The 25,681-nt window shown below is 33.7% G+C and overlaps 1 protein-coding gene across 1 annotated transcript in view; it reads left to right on the top strand.

Moving 5' to 3' along the window:
- The first annotated feature begins 589 nt into the window (after nt 1–589).
- Nucleotides 590–25,681, top strand: part of LOC148944874 (histone-lysine N-methyltransferase set-17-like) — a 37,117-nt gene continuing 12,025 nt past the window's right edge. The window contains exons 1-6 of the mRNA XM_089098877.1: nt 590–737; nt 2,986–3,014; nt 9,361–9,454; nt 12,432–12,530; nt 14,757–15,019; nt 22,920–23,062. Of these exons, the coding sequence (XP_088955003.1) occupies nt 9,397–9,454; nt 12,432–12,530; nt 14,757–15,019; nt 22,920–23,062 (563 nt within the window). The 5' untranslated portion in view covers nt 590–737; nt 2,986–3,014; nt 9,361–9,396. The remainder of the gene's footprint in view (nt 738–2,985; nt 3,015–9,360; nt 9,455–12,431; nt 12,531–14,756; nt 15,020–22,919; nt 23,063–25,681) is intronic.

Raw genomic sequence — 25,681 nt, 5'->3', positions numbered from 1 at the left:
ACTTATCAAGAAGTGAATGTCAGAAAACACAAAAAATATAAATGGGACAAGCGGGTCTATGGCCAGTAAATGAAAACGAAGTTAAAAAAAAAACAAAAACGAGTATTTCGCCCGTATCTAACAAGGCGTCTTCAGCGTACAGAAAACAAATAAACTACAACTAAAAAATATACATAAAACTAAAATAGACTCACCTAAATATATAATGTACAATTACTTAACATTTACAATTTGAAGCTACCTTCGTGAAACCACCTCACAAAGTTAACTGTGGTCATAAATCAGTTACTTTTGTGTGATGGTTTCACGAAGGTAGCTCCAAATTGTAAATGTTAAGTAATTGTATATTATATTTTTGGTGAGTCTGTTGTAGTTTTATTTATATTTACTAGTTTTAGTTTAATTTTTTCTCTACGCTGAAGAAGCCAGATTAGATACGGGTTAGCCGGGGGGAGGGGCAGTTGCCTCCCTCTTCTTTAGAAAATTACACCCCTGGTCTACGCTTGCTATCTTTGAAGTTTTCTTTTTGTTTTGCTCCCTTTTTTATATTTGATATTTCATTCTAATTCGAAACGAATCTTTCAGATATTTATTATAAATTGCTAAGATGACCTATGAGGAGGTGAAAGATGTCAAGTATTTTTTTACTGAAGAGCAATGGACCAGAATGGGTGAATACGAGAGGAATATATGCCGAAATCAGCTAGAGTTCTACAAGTTTAAGAAGCTGAACCTTGGTTAGTTGTTAGAATTAATTTTTTTTAAGCTTAGTTCCAATTTAATCATTTTATTTTAATTGGGGCCTGCTTATGTTGAACAATTTTTTGAGTGGATGCTTAAAAATTAGTGGCAAACTATGATAGCCTGATGAGAAGCATAACTATGACTAGAACTCCATAATACTTATAGAGGCGTGCGTATGCCAAATAAATGATCGAAATTCTCCTGAAGACATTTCCCAAAATTTTAATTAATTAGAGATCTTAAATATATTTGTTTATTAAGGGCCGTTTTACTAAGAAATATCTTTTGTAATATATAATAAATAATTCCCTTAGACTAACCTGTATGAAGCGACTACTAATATTTTTTTTCTCTTCCTTATTGCATTAGTATTACTAGCAAGACAAGTAAAAAAAAAAAAAATACATATATCATAAGGAGCTCTGACATTTTTTGGGGGAAGGGGATGCAATATTTCACCTGGCCATATAGGGCAGGTGGTATGTCGTAGAAAGTATTGCTACAATTAGTATTGCTAAAAAAAAATTCTGAGAAAATTTATTACGATTTGATTGCGTTGGTATTGCTACAGTTTTTTTTTCTGAGAAAATTTATTACGATTTGATTGCAATTTACTTGCGCATTGCGGAATTTCTTGCAAACATTTATTTAACCAAGCGTATCCTTATGCTGTAGGATAGGATTCAGTATCGGTTCTCCTACCACTTGGCAAAATAAAGGTCCCAAATAAGGAACTTCCAGGATATGACGGGCGGTCAACTTTGATCGGATATACTCTTTGAAAAGCGGCTTTTAATCCCTTCGCCTAAGTTTTAAAAGTAATGATTTAACATTTAAATATTAGGTGTACCTGACAGTACTTTGAACGTTTTCAATTTGCGGATAACAAGCAGTTTTAAATGAAATTAGTTTTAAAGAATAAATAAGTAAAAAATAAAATTCTCCCATTGGCCCTCCTTCCCCCTCTTCTGTGGGTATGTAAACTAGGCACCCACAGATCTAATATTAAAATATCAAACTTTTCTTTTGCATTGCGTTAATAATGCGCTAGGGCATATACATGATGAAAGAAGATTCCATGATGTAGTATTCTTGAACTGTTTTTTAGCTAATTTTACCCTCAGTTTCCTCAAAAATTTTAGAAAATAGGCTCTTGTGACAGTTTTTCAACATTCTGAAAATTGTTAAGGCTGAACTATTGAAGCTAGAAATTGGAAAGCCAAGTGTAATTTTAAGGTTTTTTGCATAAGCTTTTTAGTATGAAAAAAAGCTAAACTGATCAAGATAGAAATATGAAAATTGATGCAGAATGTTTCTCGAATAATGATTATTAACTTAGGCTATAAATGTCCGAGATACATAAAATGAGCTTAGAAAATAATATTGGAAATCAAGCCTCATGATAACAACAGTGGGTGGACTAAAAACTCGAGCTACTGACCCTAGCAAGAAAAGTGATTGAACAGTGGTTATTATGAGGCTATATTTGCAAGGGCTGCAAGAACTTGTACATAGAAGTATGGATTGGATTTTATGTTGGATTTAAATTTGAACCTGAAATTGTATATCTGTGCCTGTATAAAGGGGCAAAAAAACTTAATTTGAATCAAAATTACCTCATGACTTGGTGAGGCTTAAACTACTGAGCTGCTGATTGTAGCAAGGGGTTTAAGCAATGGATGGTGGTAAAACATGCAATATGAAATATCAAGGTATAAATATGACAATTGCTGGTTATACTTTTTAACCTTAAATAAGTATGATATGCATCAGTCAATCAAGTATGATATGCGTCAGTTGATATATTTGATATATGATATATATCAAGCGTGACATGCACCTGTTGATATATTGATATATCAGTTGATATATTGATATATCAATTGATATATTTGATATATGATATATATCAAGTATAATATGAATCAGTTGATATATGAGATATCAGTTGATATATTGATATATCAGTTAATATATTTGATATATGATATATATCAAGTATGATATGCATCAGTTGATATATGATATATCAGTTGATATATTTGATATATGATACATATCAAGTATGATATGCATCAGTTGATATATGATATATCAATTGATATATTGATTTATCAGTTAATATATTTGATATATGATATATATCAAGTATGATATGCATCAGTTTAAAGTAGGATAAAAAAGTATGATATGATATGCATCGGTTTGATCTAGTTAAAAACTAATTTATTTTTTTTGCAGCAATTGGAAAATGAAATTGATGTAAAAAGGTAACTGTTTTATGCCTGGTTATCAAATGTTTGGAATGGATCTTTCCTTGCACTAATTGCTTGATTTTAGTTGGTATCTTCCAGTGATGGTGTTTTATCCTGCACATTCTTAATGAAAATAATTGGGTGTATTCATAAAAGCAACTTATCATTAATGCCCAGAGGCTATACTATGTAAGACACTTAACACAAGGCAACCTAAAAAAAACAAAACAATTAAAGTAAAATTTGAAGAGAGGAAGCAGAAAAAAGAAAGAATACTTTCTCGGCCTCAGACGCCCAAGCTTAACAAAAACATTTAAATTTCCAAAAAAACCCACCGCCAGCGAACCGAAAAAAACTCAACCAAAAAAACTCCAAGTACCTAACATTATGAAATTTCTTATGTGTCAAGTGTTCATTCTTTTTGTTGAATAAAACTAATAATATAATGGATATCTATAATTTGGAATAATTCTACTAATATATCCTAATATTTTTTTGATTTTATATTAATTTAGTAGTGCAAGCTAATTATTAATTGAACTGTATGGAATATCATTTTTTACACTGATCTATGTAGTATTTTATTTTTTTTAGTTTTGCTTAGTTTTTTCATATGTTAGTTTTTTCTCTAGAAGGCTATGAAGTTTATAATGTATATCTAGAACTGGGAAAAATTACTATGTATATATTTTGTTAATTTAGCTGTATAAACTAATTATTTAGTTGCTGTAAATAGCAATGTAGGCACTTATATGTGCAGTATTTGCTTGCTTTAGTTTCTGTAAAGTCCCATTCTTATAGGTATATCAAGACTAAAACTAATGAGCGTTCAATTTTTGTTTTAGAGATATTACGCTCGGCCTTCTCCCTCTGCGTCATCAACCAATTGTAAATATGCTTAAGACGGACATTACACTACCGCCATTTATTTTTGTGACTGGTAGAATATCCTACTCAAACATTCTGACTAAGACTTGTTGAATATATATATATATATATATATATATATATATATATATATATATATATATATATATATATATATATATATATATATATATATATATATATATATATATATATATATATATATATATATATATATATATATATATATATATATATATATATATATATATAAACATAGTGCCCCTAAGGCTTCTATCTCGTTATATTTGCTGAGACGAATAAAACCAAAAACTAGTGGTGTAGAAATTTTCAGGCCTAACAATTCTATTTTCCTAATTAGAGTATTTCTCTCAATTCTAAACAAACAAAAAAAGTGAGGAAAGAGCCTGATTTTGTTTTGCCCTTCAATCTTTTGGTCATTTAAAAAGGGCACCAGAATTTTTCTTTGAATGCGCCCTCTCTTGATCTTCTAGGACGATTGGTTATCACCTCTGAAAAAAAAATAAAACAAACACGCATCCGTAATCTTTTTTCTGGCAAAAAATGCAAATTTCCACATTTATGCTGATGGGAGCTTGAAACCTCTACAGTATGGTTCTCTGACACGCTGAATCTGAAAGTGCTATTTTTATTAGTTCTTCTATTTTGGGGGTGTTTCCCCACTTTTTCGAAAATTAGACAGTTTTCTTAGGCTCTTGTCTTTTGATGGGTAAAACTAAACTTAATGAATCTTATATATTTGGAATCAGCATAAAAAAACAATTCTTTTGGTGTATTTGCTAATATCGAAATTCAGTTTTAGAGTTTCGGATGCTATTGAGCCGAGTCGCTCCCTACTTACAGTTCGTTACCTTGAACTGTTTGATTGAGACACTAATAGTTGTGAATAACATTCTTAGGCTTCTTGGTAAATTTGTCGAAAAAAAAATGCTCGAATATCTATCCCAATACATCCTACTATATTTTTGCTAGTATAAAAGCAAAGAAAAGTTTATGATTATTTCTTTCTTCTTGGATTTCCAAATGAAGTGAACTTAGTAAGTTCATTAATTTGGTAATACTTTTCAAACCCTACCTAATTACAACAGTAAACTAATTACTAATCCCTCTTTATTAAGATAAGTTGATGGAGACAATGTGCATCAAGGCTAATTAAATTCAAGTAACTATGTTTTTTTGGTCGATATTCATGATACTTGTCACTAGTTGATTTTCGAAGCCACCTTTACTTTCTATTGGATATTTCCATCTTGTCTGACACACCTTTGCGTGAAGACACGACAAGTTTCTTGAAAAAATGAAAGAAAATACTTTATTGAATATCTGTCCCAAAATACAGGAGCTTTCCATTTATTTTGAAAAGGGTTTTCTGGTCAAAAACGTTTTTTTACTTCAATCTGCAACCGAAACTGACCAGTTTTTTGGTCCACAAAATTGGTTTTCCTTTCTTAGCTGGAGCATGAAATCTGACAGTTGAAGAGGAATTTGATTTCTTGCTTTTCCTTGATCTGTGGGACAGGTACCGTACTGAACTAAAATAAGATGAGCTCATAATTTCGTTTATCACTAATTCTGATGAATACAATTTATTGCATGATTATAATTATGGCTGCAGTGTCAGACTCAACATAGTAAAGAACGAACACTAGCCCATAGTAACCGAAAGTTCAAAACTTCTATTGCTATTGCTACTAACAACTCAACGCAGCACTAAGCCGCCTGAGCCCAGCGCAGCTACATAGGCTCCTCTTCCATCCCAATCTCTTTACACCCTCGCAGGAAGTTTCTACTTCCTTTAAATCTTTCTTTGCGACATCCTCTCACCCCAACCGCGGACGACCTGCTTTCGATTTAGCCGTAAGCAGTTGCTCGTAAAGAATAATCTTTGGTAATCTGTCATCCTCCATCCGCAGAACGTGCCCTAAATATCTCAGCCTTTCTCTTATCATAGCTTTAGAAAGCGGGATTGAACCACATTTTTCGTACAGCCTAAAGCTTCCAATATTCTAATATTGTTTTGCAGACATATCTTCCTATTCTTTAAAACATTTTTCAACTCTGAAAAAAAAAAACTCTGAGCCTTGGCTATTCGACTTTTAACATCTTCACTGCTCACACTGTCTTTAAAAATAATGCTGCTAAGGTAATCGAAGCTGTCCACATGATCGATTTTTTCGTTACCCAGCGTAACCTTTTTCTCTTCACTTATTCCTAGCCTTAGTGATTTAGTCTTCTTAACATTAATTTTCAGACCTATTCTAGCACCCTGAACTCGCAAAACCTCTAAAAGTTCATTTATTTTGCTCATTATTTCATCTAGGATACTTTCCTGCTAGGATGCCCCCATTGCCTTTCATGTGCTCCTTAAGACAAAATCCATCAAAATCATCCATATGAATGGGCATAAAAACAGCCCTGCTTAACTCCTGACTTAATGCGAAACTAGCTTCTAGCCTCATTTCCTACCTTAACTGCAGCAGTGTTATGCTCATACATAGCACTAATCACTTAAAGGTAGCTGTCTGGCGTACCATACATGGATAAGACCTTCGCTAAAGCTCTTCTATCAGATGAATCGAATGCTTGCTCATAATCTATAAAACTGAGCACTAAGGGTGTCTGGTGACTCAGGCGCTTCTCAATTATTAGCCTAAGAGGGAAAATTTGGTCGACACATACACTACCCTTCCTAAAACCGCACTGTAAATACCTCTCTCACTCTTGTGACCTTTCTCATGCAGGGGTTTAATTACGTTTTTTTAAGTCGTTAGGTACTTCCCCCTTTTCAAAAGTCATATTCATAATCTTCAGTAACTTATTTCTAGCCTCATATACACCATGTTAAAGAAACTCATTTACCCCACTATCGGCACCTGGGGCCCTATTATTTTTAACCCTTTTAATACTATTGGTAATTCTTCTTCACACAATAAATCTTCCTTCACATCCAAGGTGCCACAACTTTTTGATTTTCATCTATATCTTCTTTTGTAACTATCCAGGTTTAGCGCATTCTCTTTAACTTTTTCCTTATCATTAATTACGGCCCTCGTTCCTATCTTTAACTTGGAAAAGTCAAGATTGACTTCTCCCTCTCAATTTCTTAAAAAGCCAGTACAACATTTTACTATTATGCCATCTAGCTTGATCTTCCAGAACATCAGGAATTTTATCTATGGTCTCCACTTCACACCTCCTTAGTTACTATTTTAATGTTTTTTCCACTTTATTTACATTTTTTTTTTATTTTATATGATCAATCATTTAGATAATTCTTTTATAAGCCCCTTCTCTATATAAAACATAAAACCTTTTAACTGATATCACTAGCTACATTTTTTACTTTCTTTCCTGAGACACCATCAGCAACTTCACATATTATTTTCCTAAGGTTAATTCATCCATCTTCTATAGTGTCAAATTTTAAACTATCCAGTTTAGTATTCTGTGTTCCTGGAAAGTTTCTAGGAAAGGGCCTTCTCAAGACCAGAACATAATTTGTGCTTTACTGAAAAAAAAGAAATGAACGTGGATAATCAGTTAAGTAGATATTTGCTGATATTTATTCCTTAAAGTCTCAATAATTTTTGATTTATTAAAGTTAACAAAGTGAAAACATTTAAAATATGTTTTGTTTGTAGTAAAAAGCAAATTATGTTCTGGTCGAAATTATTGTGTTCAAATATTCTGGAGAAACAAAAAAAAATCACTTTCTTGGCACAATCACAATCTAACTCACAAAAAAAAAATAAAGAAAAAGCACATAATCACAATTTTGTTTGGCTCTAAAAGCAATCTTGTGGAGGAAAACATATTAAAACGTGGAAAACATAGTCCTCCATCTTGCATGTGGAACCCATTGGATCTCACGAATCAAATACCTTAATCAAACTAACTTTAATAAAAAATTTCAGTTGGCGGTGGAGTCAGGATGTAGCGCAGGCACTAAATATAAAGAAATAATTATATAAATGGGGACTTTATTGTGCATGCGAGAACTCAGTATGGTCTATGATATTAGTTAGCCTGCAGGCTATGTATTGCCAGACAAAATTATAAAACTCCGTTTTTTGCTTGTATAAACATTATCTAATCTTTTCTTTTAATAAATAAAAAAGTACAAAAATTTCTTTATTGTTAATTGGTATTGAACAATATAACACGGTATATATGAAACAAAACTAAAAACGACTTGCAGACGCGGACCCGGCCCTTTTCAGACTGACTTGATATATTTGACCCCCCCTCTCTCTCGGTCTCTCTCTGTCTATCTATATCCCTCACCTCTCTGTCTCTGACTTCTTTCTTGTTGTACGTGTTAGGTGAAGTCAAGTTGGTCCAAATAGGAATGCTTGTGATGCTAATTTTGCTAAGAATTGTTTAATTTTAATTGAATTGTTTAATGATATATTTTCTGTTGCAGATGTAGCTTTCAAAACCTATAGCTTAGCTGTTGCGTGTCTTTCTCATTTAAGTCTCCGCTATGTTATTTTGCGCATATCTTTACAAACTTTAAAACCTTTAAGCTTTATAAAATGGATATGTGCCACCTGAAATGTAGGCAAATCTTTTTTGCAAATACGACCTTTTTAAATTTGTATTTTTTTTTCCTTTTGAAAAGCTCTCCCATCAAATGTTCTATTATATAAATGTTGAAAGATCCTGATAATTGGCAACATACCTTTTTATTTATAAATGATACAATGACTACTTGTTATTAACATTAAGATATGACTAAAAAGAAGTCAATGTTTGACCACCCTGAGTACATAAAGACTTACTCACATGAGACATAACTAATAACCAGTTTTACCTTGTTTCAAATCCGGTATCAAGCAACTAGCTTTTATTTAAATATCAAATTTGGCTTATTCCAGTGAAACATTAGTCCGTACTGGCGTATTACCCCAACCCCACTGAAGAAGCGAAGTTAGGTTAATCATAATGAAATATACCAAATTGATGAAAATATAAGACTTTAGTAACAAAACAATGGAAACTACAACAGAGAAATATGGAAAGCAGGTCGCTTAGAACGCATTATATTAAATGCCTAACCTATCCTAACCACCTCTATATATTAAATATTTAATTAAAATAGACCTGTATCGTAGTTTTTCTCACTGAGACCAAGCTGATTATAACGGATGGCAGGAAGACACACCCCGGTATATCTCAGATCAAACAGAGCAAACTTGTTGAGTGTTGTCGGGATAATACGTAAGTTCCCTTTAGCCAATCAGAATATTCTAAGGAACATTGTGACTGGTCAATCTTATTAGCTCATGCTACTTGAACTTGAGCTCTGATCAAGGCTCTCAGAGACCTTGGCAAGGGGTGGGTTTGGAGAAACCCGCACTTAGCCTTCTATTGTAAATCGTACAAACCATTGCCTTATACAAGCCTTGATTTATGTTTTGTCTTCTATTAACCTGTTAATCTGTTTTTCAAGCAAAAGGAAGCCAGAAATCAAGCGAAGTCAAAAAATATGGCTCAGATGAATGTTGAGGCAGGACCAAGCACATCCAAGGGCGGTTCTAAATCAAGTGAGTTTTTTTCGTAAATTTAGACTAAATACTAGAATATAAAGGAAAACATAAATTATTTCAATCTTGTTCAGACACGGTCTTCTTAGTGTTTTAAACGTCTAATTAATATTTCACTATACAATGCATCAAATTATTTTGGAAAACTTGATTGTTGCGATCGTTTTTACGTATTCAAGTGAAACTAATTCAAATGATCGCCAAAAAATCTTTCATCGAAGAAGACGTGTGCTCTAACCTAGAAATAATTAAAATTTCTTCTCTTTTTTTCTTTTTTTTTTTCAAAAGATTTGCAGAATCAAATTGTGTAATTACATTATTTATTTTATTTTGTACTTGCTAAACTTTAATAGTATTGAAAAATTGAATATTTTACCCGAAAATTATTCCTCTTTCTTGTTTATAAGGCATCAGTGAATTTAAACAAATTGTTTCGAAGGCTCGAAGTTAGTTCGAAGCTCGTTTTTAAGTGCTTTAATTTTCTCTTGCTTCTTAAGATTTTACTCAGATTTAAATAAGATCGCTCTAAAGTAGTGCCTTTTGTAATTAAAAAATAATAATATTTAAAGTAAAATCAATTATTTTACGATACACTGCACTTTCTTATACATGTTGATGGTGACTACTGAGCGAGTTAATATTGAAAAGGCTAGTGTGCGTGAGATTTTTGCGTTTGACAAGAAAATATATTTACAAAAAGAAGATCCCTTCACAGGATTACGAGGTTGAATATAAATCTTATCAGGTCTTGGGCTCCATCCCACGACCCATACATCGGGTTCAGATTCACTTAGTCTTGGGCCATAACCACTCGGCCAACCTGAGCATTAATAATAAATTAATATTTAACAATAAGTTTTATTTTTATTTTGAAAAAAATTTATTAAATAAAGAATTATAGCCCATAGTAACTGAAGCAATAAAATATAACATATGTAGGTTTGGTTCTCATCAATCAAGGCCAAGGTCAACAATACTTTCAATTATAGTAAAAAACGAACTCTAACCCGCGGTAACTGAAATTTTAAAATAAACCATCATATGAATTATGGTGCAAAATAGTTTTCGTTTGACAAGATGATTTAACACAAGCATCTTTTGAAAAGTGCTTCTCTGGGGTATGGGGCCATACCTGACTAACTCTACCAACGGATTCTCGGCAGTTTGTATTCTACTATTTCAACTAAGAAAAAGCCATAGTCTTTTCCTGGGTAAAATTATCTTTGAACAAAAAATTGTAAAAAAAAACAACCTGGACCATCAAACTTGTCTCAAAAAGAAAAAACAAAGAAACATGTGGTAAAAAGCCAAATAGCAGCAAGAATCATAACGAACCAAAAATGAAAATGAAGTACAAAAAAAAAACCTTCGGTTAGAAAACAGGCGAGGGTGAGAATCACAACGAATCAAAACGAAAATGAAGCACAAAGAAATACACAATTAGAAGACATGCAACAAAGAGAATCACACCTAGTCAAAAATGAAAATTCAATTTTTGGAAAAATATTTTGGTTACAAATAATGATTCGTTAAGACACGGAGAAATTTTTGTCCAACAAACTGAACTATCAATTGTAATTAGACCAAGAGAACCAAGTAAAAAACGTAAATTCGCAATGGGTGAAAATGAACAATCTGGACCATGAAATGAGACAAGACCAATCCGAGTATCTAAAGCAAAGGGCATTGGAAAATTTTCTGAAGCAATGAAAATCGAAAATGAAGAACAAAGAAATATGTGGTTAGAAGATAAGAAACATTAAGAATCAGAACGAGTCAAAACGAAATAGAAGAACGAAGACACGTGCGGTTAGAAGACCTGCGACAACGAGGATCAAGACGTATGAAAATGAAAGTGAAGAACAAAGACATATGCGGTTAAAAGACATGTGACAACGTGTATAAAAGCGACTAAAAAATTAAATTGAATAACAAATAACTTTTTGTTGTTATGGAAAGTGACAGAAAGTTAAATAACATTTAAAAATAAGTGTGAGTAAAAATTATTTTTGGATAACAAAAGCGACAAGCGACAGTGGGAATAAGAACGAGTCAAAAACGAAAGTGAAGAACAAAGAAATATTAGGTTAGAAGTACAACGCCATCGCAATCACAAAACCCAGCACAAACCTACAAAGATGCCGTAAAATACGGAAGTGTTAATTACAAGTCACTGGGACCATTAAACGTTGTGGATATTCACTGTGGAGCCCTCCATCTTCCCGAGGAAAGAATAGCAAACAAAGGTGATTCATTTTGAAGTTACTACCTGTTTGGTCGCACTTGCGGGGATTAATTTGGAGAGTGGTGTTTGCATGGTCAAATTGCATTGCCACCTCCACAATTTTCAAATGAATTGGTCTGATTGTTTACTAGAACGTCACTTCCTCTCTTGAAGAGTTCACACGAATCCGGAACTTGAACTCGTGTTTCGCGATAGCTTCATCCATCACAAAAAAAGTACTCCTGTTTTTAATCACGGTATGTTGTACGTGGTGTTTTCTCGTACGTGGTATATATATATATATATATATATATATATATATATATATATAAAAAAGTACTCCTTTGATATATATATATATATATATATATATATATATATATATATATATATATATATATATATATAAATATATTACTTATATATATATATATATATATATATATATATATATATATATATATATATATATATATATATATATATATATATATATATATATATATATATATATATATATATATATATATCAAAGGAGTACTTTTGCCTCTAATTTTGAAATTACATATCATTCTTCTTCTTTGATTAGTTTTTAAAATATTTTTGATATTACAAGAAAATTAATTTTTCTGGTTGAATTATGTATGACGTTGAATTAATCATTAGTAATTATTCGTGTCCTAAATTTATTTTCCTTTGATGAATTCAAACCAAGTTCCTTTTTCTATGTACAAATGTTTTTTTTGTCCGAAGGGAAGTCGCCAGCGTTCCAACCGCCAGTTCGAGTGCGAAGAGTCAAGCAAGTTTACTACCATATGTTCTATGATGATCCTGACAATGATTTGCTGATCCGTGAGTTATCCTTTTATTATGTTAGCTATTAATGATGTTGAGCTTTTGATTTTTCTTTTTCTTTCTTTTTTTTATTGGGAAAAAAATTAGCCGTACTTGTAGTTTTTTTTATATAAAATAATTAGGTGGCATGCTAGCATAATAGCTTGGTTAGTTTAATTATGAGCAATGAGTTTAATAGCTTTTTTAAGCTTAATTATGAACATTTATTTGTTTTTGAAATTATAAAACTAATTGTATGTCCTTCTGACAGTGTTGACATTCACTTGTTCTTTGATTTTGAACCTAGTGACCATGCGACACCTCCATCCTCAAGACGAATACAGCGTCTTAGGTGATCCGCGATTACCCAGACGAAACAAAATGATAATATAATATGGTCTATTTTTTCTGCGTAGGAGGTATGTGAGGTCTAAAATGAATTCGCTAAAAATGTTTTTGTAGCTTTAGCCCGAAGATTGCCGAACATAATCGTGTGTACTACAGTCCAGATTGAAGCTAGATTATTCAGTTATGAATTGTATTTCAAACAGTTCGTGGTAACGAACTGTAAGTTCGGAGTGATGCGGCTCAATAGTAACCGAAACTCTGTGAAACAGTGTCTTGATAACATTAAATACATCAAAAGAATACCATTTTGATTTTTATTCAAAATATATAAAATTCGCCAAGTTTAATGTTACCCATCCAAAGTTTCGAGCCTAAGAAAATTTGCCCATTTTTGTAAAAGGTGCATTTGAAGGAAAGTTTCAGATGCATGTTTATTTTTATTTATTTTGTTTTTTACAAGCATGATCGTATCGAACCAGTGATCCTAGAAGATCGGAGAGGGCTCATTTGATCGGAATTTAAAAGTGTTAGTGCCCTTTTTAAGTCACCAAATATATTGTAGGGTGATTAACCCCCTCCCACGCCTTTTTTTATCGCCCGATAACCATTTTGAGATAGCCAGTATAGTCGATCAGTATATTCGAAAGATCTAATAGCTATGTCTTGCAGGGTGACTTGACCCCCCACAGTCCCGGGGGGGCTGCAAGCTATGAGCTTTGCCCATTGTTTGCATATTGTATTGGTAATTGAAAGTGTTCAGGCATTTTTGAGGTATTTTCTGAGAGGACGGGGTATTTTCTTCGGGAAAAAGTTTACGTTTGGATGGACGTTTCCGGGGGTGAACTTTCTTGAGGAAATCTTACACAGAGGAAATTTGCCAAAATTCATATACAAAATCTGCTCATTGTCCGTGGTAGAAATTCACCATGGGGAATTATCACCAGGAATAATTCTTTGAGGGTAATTTTTCTGCGGGAGAAACTTTCCAATGGAGGGGGGTTGGGTCCAGTTAAAATTTTCAACTTAGGGATGCTTTCCGATATAAATTGAAAACGATCAGAAAAAAAGAAGTGTTTTTTCGAATGAGAGTATGCTAAGGAGATTTTTTCCGGAAAGCACCTTTAAATTCACAAAAGCAGCTCCTCTAGTACATTTTTTTTCTCTCGTTCTGTTTGCAGGTCAGATATGTTTATTTCACTTAGGGTAAAGTAGACGGCCGATTTTGAGACAAAAACCATTTGGGCACCTTTAGCTCAAAAGTTTCTTTAACAAAACTTTATCTGAGGTCAGGTTTAAAGTGTAACCGCTAGAAACATTGTTCTAAACTCATTTTGGAGGAAAGAATGAGAAGTTCTCTATCGTTTTGGGAATTTTGTCGCGATGCGCATGTAGAGCATTGATGCATTTGAGGCATGATATTTCAGGATTTAGAGTAATTGGTAGAAATTTTTGTAAGTGCTAACTGTATTTTACGAATGTGGGAAATTACATCCGTTAAGCGGTGCATCTCAGACATAATTTTTTCAGAGAATGTAGGATCAACAAGATAAGTTTGAACGTAACGTATACTGGGGTTGAAACCGTTGTTTTGTGAATGTTTATTCTTCGTGTTCTCGTTTTGTTGTGCTTTTTGAAAACCATACCCGATGTGGCTCTAGTGCCATTTACCATTTCCAATCCACCTGCCGTTGGACCCTGTTTCACTAATTTTATTTCCTGGCTTTTGACATTCGAGAAAGAATATACGCATGAATGAGTCAAGGCTAATTCATTCTGAGGCTTATTTGTCAATACAATATTTGTGTTAATAATTATTAATATCGTAATCTCAAAATAATTTTGATCATTTTCTGTCCACCTGCCTCTGGACTACCATGTATTTGTTTTGTTTTCTAGCTTGTGATATATGCGAGAAGGAATATCGAGATGGAAAGTGCCCTGAACATGGAAGGATGACATGGATTCCCAACGCTAAGGTTCAAAGAGGCATTGAGGATCGTGCTAGAGAGACGTTACCTGGTTTTCTAAGAATTGGAAATTCCCTTATTCCAAAAGCAGGGTTGGGGGTATTTGCCAATGAAATGGTTCCAAACAGAGTGGTACTTGGTCCATATGAAGGAGAAGAGAAACGAGCCGAAAATGGTGACTATTCATGGCGTGTAAGTTGCACATAAATAATTTAAGTTGTTTTTTCCCTCAACGCTCCTCGAAATCTCAAGGCTTTATATCCCCTCTCCTAATTTCATAAGTTTTTCATACAGGTCAACTGCTAATTAGTGTTTTTTTTTATTAATTCCTTTTTTTTCAATTTGAGCGTCGGGGGTACCAGTGCAATTTGAATTTCAGCTTGAAGTTACGGATTATTACCCAGTTTTGGCATCATTTTAACGAAATATTGATTCTGGATGGTGTAAGTTAGTCATTAGGAAAAGTTTCGAAAATGGTTTCTATTCTTAACGTGTAGGCTGAGGCTGAAACATAAAATTGATGAAACACATCTTCTGTTGATACACAAGATGGCTGAATCATAAAAATATATGTAAAAACTACCATAAATGTCAAATATAATGTCATAATCTCAAATATATCATCTCAAAAATAATTTGTGTTGACTATCTATTTTAAAGTTTATCTCTATTTTAACTCGGACATTCGCATGCTGATTGAAGTTTGATCTTTATCCCCCCTTAACACTTCGTATGGTTTATTGTATGTCAGTTAGAATTTGTATTCTATTGTGATTGTTTGAACCCCCTCAAAATTGCCGCTGATCTTTATGCGTCCATTTAGCGTAATTTTTTCTCGAGGCTTGTATGTTACAATACTCATGAAAAAAAATACTTTCCGCTGTCAGCGCTGTGTGTTGCACACACAGTGCTTGACAGCTCACAGCCTTGACAGCTGACAGCACTGACAGCCTTACATGTTACAAATTGGTTATTTGGGTGTTTGGAAAAATATGTTTTTAAATTTTCTTTTGCTGGTCCATTTCATTTTACTAAGCGCTTTGTGTCTGTAATTAGGCTATTTCTATTTTACGCATATTTTAGCTTAAATTTCATGTGATGTATTAAAACAGCCTGTGTGTCTATGCATCAAGGTGACATCTACCAACAGTAAACAACAAATGTTTGCTGTTTACTTTGCCAAGCCTAACACCAAATGGAACTTGACAAATAAACAATATGATATGCTTTACTAACCTACGTTTTTCCTTCCTCCTCAAGCTATAAATCCAATATGAGGTTAAATATAAAATGTCTGCAAAGTGTTAATTTGATTGGTCAGAATTTTATTGGGTAAAGTAAAATATTTATTTGTAAACTTATAATATAGTCTTACGGTATATCGTCAAATAATTCATGTAGCGGATCGGGCGGCAAATAAAAGGACACTTTTTAGTTGAAGGGCTGGGCACACGTAGCTGATTTCGGGAACCGATTTCAGCATCAGTGGACAAACGATAGCGGGAAGAAAAATTTGTTGAAAGAAAAAATTATTGCGCAAGATTTTCAAAACAAAAAATCATGGACACAAATAGTCAACCGGAGTTTATTAATAATTGCATGATTAATCTCAGCTTAGTTCTCAGTTTAGTTCTCAACTCAGTAGCGGGGTCTTTCACCACAGACATCTCTGGCTGACTATTTATTTGTATTCCTATTTTTTTTTATGATCATGATGGAAATCGGCGCCGAAAACTAGAAAATTTTTCAAGCTCAAATCGACGCCGATTTCTTTTAAAATCGGCGCTGATTTGGAAATAAGGTCCCGAAATCAGCTACGTGTGCCCAGCCCTTAAGGGAAAAAACGATCTTTTTTTAAAAAAAGCATTGAATTTTTTGCCGGTTCTATCGATTATACCTCTCAAACTTTTTTCATTCTTTTTAGGACTCACTAATATATAAAGAGGTATATAAAAAAATACAATATATAAAAACTTCCTTTTTAACTTCCTTATTTTAACAATATTTTAAATATAATTTGAAGGCAGAATAATGTTTTGTAGGGAAAGATGCACTATATTATTTGAAAGGAGAAAATTGTGGAGTTTTGCCATTTTAAACCCCTTCCCCCTTTCTTTCGCTCTGTAGGAAAAACAGTCATTCATCACTGTTGTTACAAAATAGGCCATGATTTTTATTTTAGGTTTGGCTTGAAATTTCGACCTGATATCTTTTGTTGCGTTCAGGGGTCATAGAATGTCGAAGGGATGGCAGGTTGGCCTTTATTGTTTTTTTCCCCTGAAAGGGAATAGAACTGATTATTTGCAAATGATCATTCAACAAGCATTCCGCAGCCATATTTTCTGTGTGATGACACTCATGGAGAAAATTATGCTCTAGAAACCTATCACTTTCTGTCACCGTTGTCTATGATCACACTTGTGTTCCAAAAATTTATGGATTTATTTCGATTTTAAGTATTTCTTGTTTGATATCTCAAATCTTGATGATGTTGCATAAATATTACGGATTCAAAATAAATACACTTGAAATATATCAGCATTGAACGTGGCTAATTGGTTGGAAGTTGGAGGAAGAACAATTTATTGATTTTCACTGAAGCTTTAATTTTACAGCGTGTTCTTACAAAATGATTAATGTATTTCTGCAAAACAGTTTTATCATCCCTGTGACAAAACTGCATACAGGAAGCTCAATTTGAGTACAGCATTATTGACTGAAAATACCGCTTAACAATTAACTTTGCTGCTTTTCTGAGCATTCAGTAATGTGTGAGGTGTAGAAACACTCCCTTGTTTAAACATTAGTAGACCATCAATTCTGTCAGTTGTTTTGGCGAGGAACTCTGGACCGCCATACGCGCGAAGGGCACGGAATGATAAATATATCCTGATTGGTTGAATTTGAATTCCTTATAAACTGCCTATATGTTGATGTCTGGAGGGACTTGTTTCTATGGATCTAAGTCTAAGTAGATATTTTATGAATGAAAAAAAAAATACAGATAAAATACTTTATTTTATATGCTATAAGGAGAAAGTAAAAACTCTTTTTAAACAAGAACAAGAAACTAGACTTTTGTCAATGAAATGGTCTTTTGAGTGCTGTAACTCTACGTGTGGAACCCACAGGATTTGTACGTTATTTTTTCATCTATAAAACTGGTTGTTTCAGTTGTTTCTTAGCCGTTGAATAGCGGTAAATCCAGACAAACAAAGAAAACACGTTTTGGATTTGTGGGGAAACTTTTTTTTGGCGAAATTGCCTAACTGTATAGAGATTTTCTGAGAAATTAAGTTTGGTGATTCAGTTTATGCTAACTGCCACAATGTTGTTTTTCCAGAGCCTCGTTTTCAGGTACCGGGTTCGAACACGGGTTTGCTATCGAGTTCTACATCAAGCGTTTTTAGGGTTGCGGGTTCAACACGAATCTGCTTCTAAGCGTTTTCAGCTGCCGGGTTCTCCCCTTGTTTGAACCCGGATTCCTTGAATCCTAAACCCGCAGAAATACCAAGCTCAAATCTGAGTTCTGCGTTCATTGGTGATAAATTCAAAAATGGTTAACCATCCTGAATTCACAGCCCATGAAGTTTGCTCATTGGGATCCCAAACAGTTGATTTTGAATTGAAAATCAAGTATTTTGCAGTACATGGCTAATGGTAGAAAAAGCCAAGACAGATAGTCCGAGTAATTGAAAGGGAAATTCTATTCCTCAGCATCAAGCGTTTTCAGCTGCAAGTTTCAACCCCGTGTTTTCCTCGAGAACCCGCTTGATTCACTAGACGAGAACAACCCGTGTTTGAGCCCGCTGCGTCTGAAAACAAGGCTCAGCAAAACTTTGACACGTTATCGCCAACTAAAAAGCAAAACCGAATTAAAAATTTTGAAATCATTATTTAATAGTGTTTAAAAATTATTTTAAGAACCAAAATAAACCACAATAGTTAGCAATGACTTCTAGTGAAGGGTCAGGTGTTTCCTTATTATGGAATTAGATTTCAAAACATTTTTGGACGAAAGAATTGCAAAAATGAAGCAAAAGATGGCAATATTGCCCAAGTGTAAAGATCCAACCAACGTTGCTACATAAATGGGACCTACAATGGGGTCTACACGCCCAGTAAAAAAAAAACTTTCAAAACCTTGCTCTTTTTTTGTTATGGATTGTCAGTTTAAAATGTGCATTCTCAGTTTAATATACATATGATGATATTTGTTCCTTAAAATCTTAATCAATTTTTGATTTCTTAAAGCTATAAAAACGAAAACATTTAAAAGAAACTTTTTTTAGTAAAGTGCAAATTATATTCTGGCTTTTAGAAAGCATAGGGGTTTAGAACTCTACTCATATTAATTTCTGCTCGTCTTGAATTTGACTCATTATTTATTTTATTATCTGTTTGTTTTGGGTTTCATTTATTTGTTGATACTGATTTGTGGTAGTTGTATGCTTGGTAGATTATTTGATTCTATTTTTGTTCATTTTTGTTTTAATAGAGTTCTTCACTTAAAAAAAAAAATTATTTTGTAGAAAAAGTTTTTTTTACTTAATTTCTGTTCGTTTTATTCTGGCATGGTCGATTTCAGGGAAAAAGACTGAGCCTCTTCTAAAGTTAAACAACCGTCCCTCCCATAAACACCTTAAATACCCCCTGGGTATTACTTACAACCGTTGCCCCTAATATCTGGGGTTTGTTTCAACCCCAAAAGCCTTGATATATGATATTTAGACTATTTTGAATAGAATGGCTGTCTCAAAATTTCTATTAGATGCATTTTGGGACAATACGACGTGTGTGTTTGAAGGGGGGGGGTAGTTGCCATCCGGACACTTCGACTCTTAAAAAGAGCACTAAAATGTCTGATTTCCAATCCAAGGAGCCCCCCCGGAAGTTTGTATGACCATGTTTTCTATAAAAAAAAACCTGAAATACACCCAGGGCATAACTTAAAACCCTTGCCCTGAGGGATGGAGGGATATGTTATCAGCAAAAACATAATTTCCAGACCTTTCAAATACGTTAGACAAAATGGCTATCTCACTTTTTGATTGAAAGTGTTTGGGGAAATGATGGACGTGGGGGGGCGCATTTGCCCTCTGATCACTTTTGACTAATAAAAAAGGCACTAGTCCTATCAATTTCCAATCGAACGAGCCTTTTTTGACGACAAAACTTTCTATAAGAACCTTATATGGCCCGAGGGCATAACTTACTGCCCTTGTCCTGAAGGCTATGGTGGAAGAATTATCATTCTCAAAGTCAAAATTTCCAGACTTTTGAACTACGTTGAACAAAATGGCCATACCAAAGTGTTGATTGTTAGTGTTCGGGGAAATTCTGGGAGTGGAGCGGGAGGGGGGGGATTCTCCCTCCGATTTCTTTTGACTATTAAAAAGTTCAATAACCATCTCAATTTCCGATCGAATGAGCCCTTTTTGGAGTTTTTACGACGACGCTTTCTATAAAAACCTTATATGCCCCCAGAACATAACTTACAACCCTAGCCCTGAGGGTTGTGGGGTGGGGGTTGTCATACTCAAAGACATAATTTCCAGACCCTTAAACTACATTCGAAAAAATTGCTGTATCAAAATGTTGATTGGAAATGTTTAGGAGAAATGATGGGCGTGCGGGGGGGGGGGCATTCGCCCTCTTATAGCTTTTTGAAAAATTTTCAAAACTTTGATTGGATGTATTTGGGAAATGGTGGGTGTTAGTGGGGGTTATTTGCCCTTCAATCACTATTGACTATGCAAGAGGACACTAGTCCTTTCAATTTCTAATCAAATGATCCCTCTTTGAAGTTTCTACAACAACAAATTCTATAAGAACCTTATATAACCCCATGATATAACTTATAGTCCTGATCCAGAGGGCTGGGGGAGGGGATTGTCATCCTCAAAAGACTTCATTTTCCAGAACTTTCAACTATGTGGAAATATTAGGTCTTTCAAGATTTTTGATTCGATATGTTTGGGGAAACGGTGGGTGTGAGAGGGGAGTTAGATCACCTCCAATCACGTTTTGCTATTAAAGAATTGCAGGAGCTCTTTCAATTTCCAATCGAATGTGCCCTTTTTGAAGTTTCTACGACAATGCTTTCTATAAGAACCTTACATGCCCCCAGGGCATAACTTACAACCCTTGCCCTGAGGGCTTGGGGGGGGGGTTGTCAATCTCAAAGACATATTTTCCTGATCTTTCAACTGCGTTGAATAAAATGGCTATCTCAAAATTTTGATTGGATGCGTTTGGGGGAGTGGTGACGTGGAAGGGGTGTTAGTTGCCTTCCAATTTCCAATCGAATGAGCCCTTTTCGGAGTTTCTACGACAACTCCTTCGATACGAAGTGGCCTGGTTTAAAACAAAGAAAGAAATAAATAATACATTGTGCCAACATCGTTTTTTACTTAGGCAGCGCTATTGCGCTGCCTATTATGGAATTCGATTTGAAAACATTTTTGGACGGAAGAATGGCAAAAATAGAGCGAAAGTTCGCAATATTGCCCAATATATCAATAATACGTTCTATTGATCTTTTTTGTTTAATAAAGGATTTGTTTATTTTACATTTAAATTTACCAACCGAGGAAATTAATTTTTCTACACTTTGGTCTGAAATAGAAGCGAATATTTGCCCACAAGAAGTTTGCATCAAGCAACTGAAAATCTACTGGTGACACGAAATTTGGCTCCTGCTAGAACCTAAGTTTGAACTGCGTTATATAGGATCGGTATACCAAACCAATCGAAGAAATTACTGAGTTCCAGAATTTAGCCTAATCTTTGTCTACAAAAGAATTGGCTCACTCCTGTTTGAATTTTTGCAGTTGAACATTGAAACTTGTGACAGTTGACACTTAAAAGGAATTGTTTAGTAACTTATGAGCATTAGTTGTTCTATCATGTTTTGGTTATTTTCCTAAATGTAAAGCACATAATTTGTTTTCCCAAGTTCTTGTGTTTGTATGGGTATATAGGTGTATTTTATTGACATATTTTAATGGAGAAACCAAAAGTCCTTTCGCACAGGCTTTAGAAGGTCTAAGGTTAGTGGAGCGGGGGCAGTAGCCAAACTATTGTTTGTAGTATTTTTATTTATTTGAAGTTTAACTTAAAATTTAAGCTTGGTAATTTTAATTTTTACTTCCGTAAATTAAAACCTTTTTTCTTAAATCCCAATTGGGTATAGACTTATTCCCATCCGGTATGGCATGGCAATATTTTGGTGGGTCATCGGCAGGACTTGTACTCTTTGGCTGACTATACTTTAGAGCCTTAATTAAAAAAAAAAGTTGTTTCAGGTGAATAATGTCACATTCATATCCATTTAAAGAACAAAAAAGATCCATGATTGTATTACAATAACTTGATGCATTATATAAAATGGGTTTTTATAGACAAGACTTTTCATTAGCATAAAATACGACTAGAAGACGATTAGAAAAGAACTACCAAGTTAATTGCCTTTTAAGCTTCCTTGAGGAAGCAAACTGTAAATATAACGTGGGGATCATCAGGATTTTTGAAATTCCTAGGTGAGGCATCGCCTAAAATTAGTTCGGAACCACTGCTCTAGACATTAAAAAGATGAAGCGTTAGAAGGCAAGTTCCCTCATGGACCCTGTCTTGTATAAAATCATAAGAAATTTTTAGTGTTATGCAGTATGTCCAATACTGACATAAGTAAAACCCGATAGGTATACAAACTCTCCAAGCCAGGGGCTCTCCCTTAAAAATATTTGCTCATATGGCGCCTCTCTTCCATTTTATAAAAATATACAAATACGAAAAAACTTAATATTACACAATTTCCTACGACAAATTTACAGATATAGAAAACGGATAACAATTTTATGTTATTGTCGCTGTGACTGTGCTTGCCTAGTTGCGCAAAATGTATCTGTCTTTCAATGATAAGATAGCTACACGAAGCTCCTTTTCTACAGCCAAATAATGGCAATATTACGATTTTATTTCAGCTAATGCAAAAAATCCTGTTTCGCATAAATGTTGCAAACGGTAGGAATACTTCAAACCTTTTTTTTTTGACGAAGTTTAGTTTAGAGTGTGTTTCTATTTTTTACAGTTAAAAGTCATTGGAGCCCCACCCTTTTATATTGACGGTGAGAGTACAAGAGAAGCGAATTGGATGCGTTATGTCAACTGTGCCCGTTTTAAAGAAGAACAAAATTTGGCTCCTTTCCAATACAACGGAAATCTATTTTACAGGTACCCACATACACATTTTTTGTTAAGAACATGTTATATTTTATGGTTTGTTTCGCATTGTGTTTTATATTACGTTTTACGCGTTTGACTTTCGAAACTTTGGCTCCTTGCGAGCACAAAGGGAATCTATTTTACAGGTAACGACATTTGACAATTTTGATAACATCTTGTATGTCACGGTCTGTTTCACGTTATTTTTATGAATGTAAGACCTCTTACATTCGTCACTATGGCAGAAGTAATCATTGGTAATACGCTTATCATATACGATATTAAGGCTTTTTAATGCGTCAGGACTGGTGTTTTATAGTTTTCTATACTTGTGTAGCGCCAAAAATCTGGTGTACCGCTGACAAGTCCTCTATTGTTCTTTTGGTATGGCTTTATTCCATATTGTCCTTATTTTTATTACTTGTTATTAGTGTTGTTTCTATTACTATTACTACTATATTACTATTACTAACCGGAGGAAGTTTCATACATAGTATTACAAATATGTAAAGATTTGGCTGGGTTAGTCGCCACGGTTGTTCAGTTCACAGCTTTCTACGCATTAGACGCTACTTGACCAAAACATTAAAACATAGTTAATTGGGAATTGAGGGCATTTGAGGACATTAACATGCTCTTGGCCCATATGCTGGCTCACTTATTATAAGCATATTCTCTTTATCGTCATTTCCTGTATCAAGTTTTATGACATATATATATACTTCTGTTGTAAGCTTTAAGTGGTAGACCAGTTTCTAAGTACTTTTCGTTCAAGCCTTAAGTGGTAGACCAGTTTCGATATACTTTTGTTGCAAGCCTTCTGTGGTAGTTTGAAATACTTCTATTGCAAACCTTCTGTGGTAGTTTGATATGTTTTTGTTGTAAGCCTTATGTGGTAGTTTGATATGTTTTTATTGTAAGCCTTCTGTGGTAGTTCTATACGCTTTTATTGTAAGCCTTATGTGGTAGACCAGTTTCGATGCAAAAATAGCTTGATTAAATCTCTAACGCTAATTTAAGTGCCTTAAGTTTTCAAACAAAAAACAATTTTCTTGAATTTTAAGAACCATTTTTACTGTAACGCCTTTTTCGTTTCGCCTGTACTGTAACGTCTTTTTTGCCGTTTTGCCGTTTACTGTAACGTCTTTTTCGTTTCGTTTTTCGTTACTATCGGACGGCACGATATAATTTATTCAAAATTAAACACAGAGTTTAACTGTTTTCAATTGGTTATTCTTTTGCATTTCATCATATTCCTACCTATAAAGTAATCAAATATAATGAAATGGCAGAGAATTTCGCAACTACGGCAGCAAATATCGCGCCCCAAGAAATGTAAAGACGTTCAATTTTAGGGAGGTCTTTAAAGCCCTAACAAATATTGCTTACCAGTGTTTTGTGCATCCTAATTTCAAATTCAAGGACTATAATATGCTCTACTATTACCTAAAAACTGGAACTATTTTACTTAATGCTGATATATTTAAATGGGGGAATCCACCACACTCCCCTATGCAGAAATCGCTATCAGACTTTAAAAAATACACAAAATGTTCTCTTTGAATTCAACCCAAGGGATCAAGATTTGAGGAGATGCTCTTATTAATTACTCTCTTTCACATGATTTGGAAGCCACAATTTATAGGTTGATGATAATGATCCTAAAAAGACGCCATTATTACTTGCTGCACGCTGACTGTAATCAACTAGCAGATATTCTTTGGAATATGGCTAGAATAATTCATAACCAGTGAATATTTTCCTGGAATCTCACAAAGGTAATTGGACCTCCCACTGGATCCACAGACCTCGCAAAGATATGAAGACTGGATCATTTACTCTTAATTTCTTCTTGCTTGATTTTACTACCTTTATTTAGTTATCTTTTCGCCTAAGTTCAATTCGTCTAAAATTGGCCTTTAAGATTAGGTTTTGTAAAAATACTGTCTTAAAGTAATATATAAGAAAGAAAAAAAATTTTCGAGTTTATGGGCAAATATTAGTAGATAATTTTTGTTTATTTCGAAATTAAGCCAGGAAAATGAAAATGAGTTCCGGTTGCTGTTTATGCAGCTGAAACTGCTTCTTCCTCCCCTCTCAAGAAAAAAATCTTAGTTCTTTGAATTGTCATCTACAGTTATTTATACGAGTAACTATGCTTAACCACAATTCTCAGTGACAGCTCATGGTCAAATTTTTCCTCTATTGTAATACCCCTTCGGTTTTCCCCATTGCTATTACCTATTTTAAAATTGGAAACTAACACTTTGTGTATTGTTTGACTGAAGTTTCTAGAAAGATATCGTAGTTTTATACTGTTGCTAAACAGTTTATTATAATTTATCTATTGTTTAGAAGCATGGTTTATTTATTCACTATCACCAATATTTATAATTTTGTGTGTGTGTTTTTTTTTTTGAAAAAAGTGCTACGTTATAAAAACAACGAGTTTGGTTATGTTTCAGTGCTCCAGTGAACCCTGAATCGGATTGTTTTCAATCAAATTTGTTTAAAAGACTTAATGCTGCTTTATTAGCCATAGTTAAGTATGATCTTGCCAATTCTAGAAATTACACATTTTATCTTAATTGTAAATATTTTAAAATTAAATATGGCTTTTAGCATTAA

The sequence above is a fragment of the Artemia sp. Qi Xiang Cuo genome, chromosome 13 (assembly GCF_049724085.1).
Source record: "Artemia sp. Qi Xiang Cuo chromosome 13, ASM4972408v1, whole genome shotgun sequence".
In the NCBI taxonomy this organism is placed as follows: Eukaryota; Metazoa; Arthropoda; class Branchiopoda; order Anostraca; family Artemiidae; genus Artemia; species Artemia sp. Qi Xiang Cuo.
Note: the sequence above shows the minus strand (reverse complement) of the source record. Positions and strands in the feature narration are given on the sequence as shown.